The sequence below is a fragment of the Paroedura picta genome, chromosome 8 (assembly GCF_049243985.1).
Source record: "Paroedura picta isolate Pp20150507F chromosome 8, Ppicta_v3.0, whole genome shotgun sequence".
Taxonomy (NCBI): Eukaryota; Metazoa; Chordata; class Lepidosauria; order Squamata; family Gekkonidae; genus Paroedura; species Paroedura picta.
The window spans coordinates 76,116,377-76,124,804 of record NC_135376.1 but is presented as its reverse complement, the minus strand read 5'-3'; the positions used below and the strand labels follow the sequence as shown (position 1 = coordinate 76,124,804).

At 45.1% G+C, this 8,428-nt stretch overlaps 1 protein-coding gene across 1 annotated transcript; it reads left to right on the top strand.

Moving 5' to 3' along the window:
* Positions 1-211: 211 nt before the first annotated feature.
* Positions 212-8,428, top strand: CISD1 (CDGSH iron sulfur domain 1). The gene is made up of 3 exons (XM_077350416.1): positions 212-339; positions 5,120-5,325; positions 8,029-8,428. Exons 1-3 carry the CDS (start codon positions 309-311, stop codon positions 8,116-8,118), a joined length of 327 nt encoding a protein of 108 aa, XP_077206531.1. The 5' UTR covers positions 212-308; the 3' UTR covers positions 8,119-8,428.

Below are 8,428 nucleotides of genomic sequence, written 5' to 3'. Positions count from 1 at the left end.
CCCAATCCCTTGCATTCCTTACAGAACAGTCGTTCTCACGAGGGAATACGCTCTACTGAACCCACGGGACTAGCTAACGCGCTTGGGCTGCAGCCCTGAGCAACCTGTATGCCACATAAGCGGCCATCCCTGCAAACTTCCAGGGGACACGCCTCTCCCGCAATAGGAGCCGGGCCCTTTTAAGAGGAGGGGCGCCGCCCCGGCACGCAGGCGCAGTTCACAAAACACCACTCCCCCCGCCTTTCCTTCGGCGTGTCCTCTGCAGTCGCCATCGGCCGGAGCTGTGCAGCGTGACCGGTGCAGGGACAATGGGCGGCGGGTCGAATTCCTCCGTGAGGGGTGAGCCTCGGGCGCTTTTGCAGGGCGCGGGTCCTGCGTGGGGCTTCCCTGCAGCCCGCGCCCCTTTCTGCTGACCACGATGGGGCGGAGCGACTTGTTGCCCGGCGCAGGCCCGCGCTGCCTTTCCTTGCGCCTTTGCCGGGGTTTAGCGGGACATGGAAGGGGAGGGGGCTCCCAGGCTTGGCTTGGCTCCCCTGCAAGAGGCCGGCCGGCTTCGTGCGGGGCTTTGGCGAGCCTTCGCTGCTTCCAGGGGAAAGGCCGGTGTGTTGCTTCGGCTTGCTCCCTCCGGCGCCTTGGCCGTGACCTTCAGCCGTTCTCCTCCGGCCTTGGCTTTCCTGGCTGCAGCAGCTCCCCGCGGGCAGCCTCCAAGCGCTCTCCCTGTAGGCCGGCCTCGCGGTAAGGCGGGTCTGGCGCTTTGGAGCAGGCGCCGGGCCCCGAGGGCAGTCGCCTTCGCCTTCCCAGGGCGTGGAGCCGTCGCACTCCCGCGGTCGCGGCAAGGGAGGCGCCCTCCGGCGAGAGCCTGCCGCGGTTGCCACGCGTGACCCACGTGCGCGCCGCCTCGCCCGGCTGCGTTTAGTGGCCAGAAGGCAGGAGGGTCGCGAGGGCTACGCAGGTGCCAAGAAAGCCCAGAGCAACAGTTCCCGGGTCCATGGAGATCTGGAAGGCCGCAGTTTGACTACCCCTGCCTTGGAGGATGCACTTCCAGTGGGCTTTTGCAGCGGGAATTTCCTCTGCGGAACAGAGTGATCTACACAGAATATTAGAATAATAGAGTTAGGAAGATCTCATGGTCATCTAGTCCAACCCCCTGCACTATGCACTCCCTGCGCTTCTGAAGTGCGTTGAAGGGCCATTGGCCATCCTGGGCTGTGGCTTGAGCTGTTCCTCATCCCAGTTTCTTGAGAGATGGGGAGTTTGTAGGTTGCCGCTGTTGGTGGGTAGTGTGGAATGAGGCGGCTGGCAGCTGTGGTTAAAGCAAAGCTTCAAAACCTCACAATGGCAATAGCTTTTTGGTAGAAGCTGCAAGCTTTCATCTCCTCTGGAAGCCTTTATCAGACCGTGACACATGAGGTTGGGGTGGTGCATCACTCAGGCTGTGAACTTCAGATGTGACAATGGTGATAATGTGCCTCTGGGTATGAACTATGATAGTAAAAGAAGTCTGCAGCTGTTTCCTTGGAGTATATTTTGCTGGCATATCTCAGACCTCAGGGAGCAGTTTGGAATAGTTCTGTTCATTGCCCAGGGGACCCTATGTTGAGTAAATAGTCTCCTGCATGTGGCTGGAAAAATGCATACTCGGGCATGGTTTCTCATAGATGCTGTGCCCGGGGATGTTCTGCTACCTTCCTTGTATTTGCTTCACTCTTCTTCATGTTCGGTCAATTGACTGGTGGTATTTTTGACAAACCTTGCATTCCTCAGTAGTTAGCTCTGCCCACTTTCCAAAAGCACCAGGGGAAGTGTCAGCTGATGCTGGGGAATTCTGGTTTACTGGTCAGCAGGCAGAGGGCATCTTGCTGTAGAGCAGCCTTTCTCAACTTCTGTTACGAGTGAAAACCCCCTGAAACGTTTTTCAGGCTTTGAGAAACTCCAGAAGTGGCACGATTGTGCATAATGTGATTGGGAAGCATCACTGTGTTCATTCCCACCCGGAGTCCCTCCCTTTCCTACCCTCTCCAAGGCCCATCATTAGCCATTTTGGGAGGGGAGAATGGGTTGGCATGACCATATATGGTTTAACAAATTTTAAAAATGTTAATTAATTCTCACCCATTCAGGAAACCTTTCCAGAGCTGTTGAGAAGCCCTGCTTCCTAGCAGTTTGTGCTAAGGAACAGATGACCGGATACACTATGTAGTTGGTTGTATAGGTAGGGTTAGAGATGTGAAGACAGGGGGGAGGGAATTTTTTTTTTTTTTTGAAAAACCAGTTTATTTTCCCTTTGTTTCTGAGAAAAAAAATTCTAATGGAAAAATTGAGGAAAAGGCCTCGGAAAAATTGGAAATATGGGGAATTGTGGGGGAAAACCCTCATGAAATACCTTTTAGAATAAGGTGGGGATGCTGTGAACATACGCAGCTCTTAAATCCAACATGTATTGCTGCACCTAGTATGATATTTAATTCATAAAGGAGCATGCAGGGCTTGCTTTTATTATATTTATATTGACTGCCACTCTGGCCAGCTTGTGCCGGCTTACAACAGTAGGCATAAAATCCCCACAGTACCCATTTCTCCCACAAATTATCCCGCTCCCCCAACAGAGTTAATGGCCCCCTGGACCCAGTGACTCAGGGAAATAAGAAATAAAAAATAAGAATTATATATTGGCAAATAAAATTGTACTCCTCAGTATACTGATTAAATTTAGAAGTAGAAATGTTTTCATTCAGCCAGTAATTGCACATATATCTTGGGATGAGTATGGAGCTATAGTCTGCTGCACCATAAGATAGTTTTATATTTGGGAGAGGTGTCTTTATTATTATTTATTATTGGGGTTATTTTAAGGGGTGTTGGTGGTAATGTTTCGTAGGTTTTGTGTCCTTTTTGTGGTTGTGTAAAACTTTCAATAAAAAAATGTTTAAAAAAAGAATTTTATATTTGAGTATTTTGGGTTTCTTTTTGTTTTTTTGTTTTTTGTGCCAATTTGGAAAATGGAGGGTAGAGGGAAAATGAAGTTGAAAATAATCAGTGTAGTAAACAACAGAATTTAGAAACGGTATACTGCATTGTGGTGGATAAGTGAAATAAGTTGATTTTGTTAGTGTTTCCCAAGTTTAATTTCTGTAGGGGGCTTCTTCTTCTTGTTGGACATCCTTCTCTCATAGCTTAGTGAGTTTGTTGCATAGACACTCTGTATTGAGGAGTATGTAGGAAGTTTGTCCTGTGAGGCCATGTGTTTATAGCTTTGTAACTATGAAATAATAATAGGAATGAAAAATTCCTATTGTCAGCCTACCTGCCAATGGGGGGAAAATAGGAACAGTGGCATAATACCATTTTAGAGTTCAGGAAAAACCAAAACAGTGAGTTTCAGCATGGTACAAAACACATCCTTAAGCAAAAAAAAGCTCCTGACATGACAGTTTTTGCAGAGCTTAAGATAGCGGTCTGCAGTCTTCTGCACTGGGCACCAACTAACCACCTTAGTCCTGAATCACTTTGAGACTAGGAGATGCAGACATGGCCTCCACTATAGCCTGCAGTAAAAGGAAGAAGAGTCCTGTGAGATCCAAAAGCTGCTTCATGATTTTGATTATTTAAGATGATCCTAATACAATTGTTCTGGCCCAATTTCTGTTTAGTGTATGTAGGTCTTTGGAGCTCAGAGTGCCTACCTTCAGGAAATCATTTTCGTATCTATGTCATAGAACTAACATTTCCCCATCCTTCTGGAACCCATATCTGCCCTGGAGCGTTATTGTTTGGATTCTTGGTATGGTATACTAGCTTTTTTTGTGGGCAAAGTAACAATAATGAGGAGATCGCTTTTAACTTAACTGAATTTTAAAACCTAAAATTTATTTGACTATGTGTTGTTGTTATGGAATGGAGTGGAATTTATTGGAATGGAATGTTTTTTTTTTAATTTTTTATTGCTACCTGCCCCGAACCTACCAGGAAATGGCAGGCTATAAGAATAAAATTATTGCTGTTGTTGTCATTGTCATCATAATCATTATTATTACCGCTGGGATTTCTTGTTTGTTCTTCCAGGTCAGTGGATTTGTAGTAATGGGCCTGAACTTTTCCATGCCATGTAGTTTACCTGCCCGTAACATTTTCTCTCTTCTTTTGTAGCTCTACATAATTATTTCATACTCAGCTTCTGTTTCTTAAAATTCAGTGTTCAAAAGTTTATTAAAATGTTACAGGTGGGGCCTGGCCTGCTTGGGAACCGTTAGTTTCTAAATTCCTCTTGCTGTGAATTGTTACTGGAAGAATTTAAAATGCCTTTCCCAGTATTCTGAAAAGGGATTTTGCCTCTTCTGTGTAAAATAAATGGCAATCCTAGCCCTGAAATGGTAATCCTCTGTCTAAAGTCATCAGTATTCTTAGTGCATTGAAATCAGAGTCCAGTAGCACCTTTAAGACCAACAAAGATTTATTCAAGGCGTGAGCTTTTGAGTGTACTCTTCCTCAGACTTAGAATGCTTGCACTCGAAAGCTCATGCCTTGAATAAATCTTTGATGGTCTTAAACAGGGGTAGTCAAACTGCGGCCCTCCAGATGTCCATGGACTACAATTCCCATGAGCCCCTGCCAGTGAATGCTGGCAGGGACCCATGGGTATTGTAGTCCATGGACATCTGGAGGGCCACAGTTTGACTACCCCTGGTCTTAAAGGTGCTACTGGACTTTGATTTGATTGTGCTGCTTCAGACCAACACGGCTACCCATTTGAAAGTATTCTTAGTGGTATCTAATGTCAGGACAAAGGCTAAATTTATAATCCTAAAATTCCCTTCAGAAGGTTTTGAATTGAAATCAGTGGGGCTGAGTTGTGGGTAAATGGTCTTATGGGCGCTTAGTGACAAGCTCCTGACAGAAGGATTCATAGGACTGGGTCATAAAGCTGAAGAACCAGATTGCTTTAGCTTTTGTGATTCACATGTGGAAAAAGAGACAGGAGGGCATTTCCTTCGATATTGTGCAAGGAGGCAGTCACTGCACATGAAAAACATTGATGGTCATAGTTCTCAGCCCCGTGGTGCCCCTATAGAGGTACTTCGGTGGACCGTTTCTGACCATACCTCCCATCTTCTTGTTTCAGTTGAATGGATTGTAGCCGTCTCATTTGCTGCTGGAGCGGCAGCCGTTGGGTATCTTGCTTACAAAAAATTCATCTCCAAGGACAGATGCTGTAATGCAATGGTCAACCTGAGTATCCAGAAAGATAATCCCAAGGTAGTTCACGCATTTGATATGGAAGACCTGGGGGATAAAGCTGTGTACTGTCGCTGCTGGAGGTCTAAGAAGGTAAGAGAAGAAAACAATATCACTTAGTAGGTGTGTTTGATGAATGCTCTAGGACCCAAATATCTAGCAGTGAAGTACTGAAAGCAATAACTGGGTAAGACTGAGGAGTAGAAGGAAGTCTTTGATTCTTGCAGGAGTGATGGAAGTAGCTTTCTATACTAGAAGATCTTTCTTCCTTGGAGAATGCCAGGTGGATCCAGAAAACTTAAAGGGAGTTTGTTCACAGAATGTATACCTCTCACATCGTTCCTCCTGCACTCCCCTACATCGCTTGAAAAGCTGTTCCTGGAAGTAGGGGCACCTTTGGGAATAGGGTGGGCTGTAGTTAAAGTGGAAAAACTGTTACAATCAAAATAAAAATGGAAGTGCCTCTAGTTCAATGAAGGGGCAGCTTTGGATCCAGCCATGTGAATGAAAGAGTAAATGTCATGCCCATTATGTGCTGCTCTTACCTTGTTCACCCTCTGGCAGTCTAGTCTCTAGCCCAAAAGATGCAGTAATGTGAATCTATTGCTTAATCATTTAATCTATATGGCATTTCACTTTGGTAACTCTCTCAGAAGCAGCACTCCTTTTTAGGGCATTGCATTTTCCTGTCACTAAGAGGCATGAAACCTCTTTAGGATTGCAGGATAGAAGTGTATGTTCAAAGAAACACTAGTTCATTTAAGGCTGCTTGCGGAGTCTCATGCATATCTGGCCATAAGGCCAGATTGTAATTATGACGTCTGCAGAACCAGCCCATTGTGTGGAGCTGAAATTGTTGGACTTGGAAGAACCTGGCTTCTATAAGAAGTTAGCAAAATAGCAAACAGCTACCATTGTGCAAAAACATGGCTGCAAGAGGCAGCTTCTACTTTTCTGTGGAATAGCCAGGTTCTCTCAAACATTTCACAAAATGTGCAAAAGAAATATTCAGGAGGACATTTTTATCAAGGAATTAGGACTGTGGAAGAACAGAACGGTCCAAGATTAATAAAAATTTATAAGGGCTTGTAGTGTATTGCAGCGTTGGTTGTGTGTCTCATTTTTTTGCCACATTGCCTTTTACCTTTGTAACCTGCTTTTTGCATTACATCATGTCATGTATAGACATTGCATAGTTCTATGCTACATCGCAAGCTTCTGACCATAGTTTTGCAGCCCTGGTTAGTAGAGATGCTTGCTGTTTGATTGTATTTTACCATGAATTTCAAGGAGAGAGGCTGTAAATGAAGTACGTATGACTTGAAGCTAGGAAACTCCACTTATGGGTGTTGAACTGCTAAAATGATCTAGCAGTGGAGTGCTCAGTGGTGCTCCACAAAAGAGCCTTCAAGGTGGCATGTTTGCTTCAGAGTGCTTTTTAAAGGGGCTTTTGGCTTCAGTGAATAGGAAGAATAAGATTTTTGCTCCTTCTGTTTGACTTGTATGCCACCCCTCCCAGCCAGCTGAATCACAGCAGTTCACAACAATGGAAAATTCGATTTAAAAGCAAAACAGATAAGATCAAATAAGTCTAACCCCCCCCCCCATCCCCTCTGTCTTGCAATGGCTGGAAGCACTACCTACCACCATAGGTGGGGTATTTCAAGGGGGAAAATCTATGTTCTGCCACGCAGCCTCAACCAAATGCTTGATGGAAGAACCCTGTCTTGCAGAACCGGCCTTCTTTCTGCCCATCCCTGCAGTAATGTGAAGAATAGTACAGGGGAAGAAGAGTTGTTCTGCCCTGTCGTTCCCACTGTTCTTTTTGGAGGTGGAGAAGGTATTATTTGTCAGTCTGAGCACTACTGAACACCATAGTAGTAGTTCACAACTGGAGAGTCACTTTGGTGTAGTGGTTAGGAGTGCAGACTTCTACTCTGTGAGCTGGGTTCGATTCTGCGCTCCCCCACATGCAGCCAGCTGGGTGACCTTGGGCTCACCACAGCACAGATAAAACTGTTCTGACCAAGCAGTGATATCAGGGCTCTCTCAGCCTCACCCACCTCACAGGGTGTCTGTTGTGGGGAGAGGAAAGGGAAGGCGACTGTAAGCCGCTTTGAGCCTCCCTCAGGTAAAGAAAAGTGGCATATAAGAACCAACTCTTCTTTCTCCTCTTCTTCCTCCTCCTGTGTGGACAATGCAGTCTGTTTGTAAAAGACTGTGGTAAGTCCAGCAGCAGCACAATACCCAATGATAAGTAGTTCTGACCCCGCTTAAGAAGAGACTGGTTGTGCAGATTTCCCCCCTTTGCCCCCACCATGGTAAACTACGTTATACGGATCACTTCCCTCTGCCTTTTCACCTCCAAGCAAGTGGCATTTAATGTATTGATTCCAATTCTCCTTGATGGAATTAAATCAGAGTGATGTAATTTCTGTGAGTTTCCATAAGCATTAATCTTGCAAAGTAAATATATCATGATACGTGCCGCTGAGTTGTTTGCTTGCTGTTTCCAGGGGTTACAGTTGAACTAGTGCTGTCACCCTTGAAAGGTGATCAAATACCTGTAAACAGTAGGAGAAGGGAGTACTTTGCAACCCAAATCTTGCTACTGATCCTTGGACAAATGTGATTTGTTCAATGGCTTGGCGGGTCTTCTTGCATGTTGCAGCAACTACATGCTTTCGGATGCCATAGGTAGTAAGTAACCTGCTGCATTTATAGCTGAGCACTATTTTTCACAGTCTTGAATTGATTGTAAGTTATGATTGTTTAATCTCTCTCGCCTCCCTGTAGTTCCCATTATGCGATGGGTCTCACACAAAGCACAACGATGAGACAGGAGACAATGTGGGACCTCTCATCATCAAGAGAAAAGATGCATAAACACTCACCGCTTTCAACCACACGAAAACATGATCTTGTTGCAGCGCTTTATGCTCACTTATGATTGAAGTAAATGGAGCTCTTAAGTCATTTCACTGGAGATCTTTTTAAGATGTGGTACGCGGCAAGTTGCAGCATACCTAATTCCATAGTGTTTGCCTTGCTTAAACACTACAGAAAGTTTGGAATGAGTACTTGTGATTTCCGGATTTTATTTGTTTTGTAAAGTGTTCATTCTCATTAAGTGTAAAAAAAGACCTTCTGAATGTACTCTTAACTGTGTATTGATGCATTAAATTATTTTCAAATA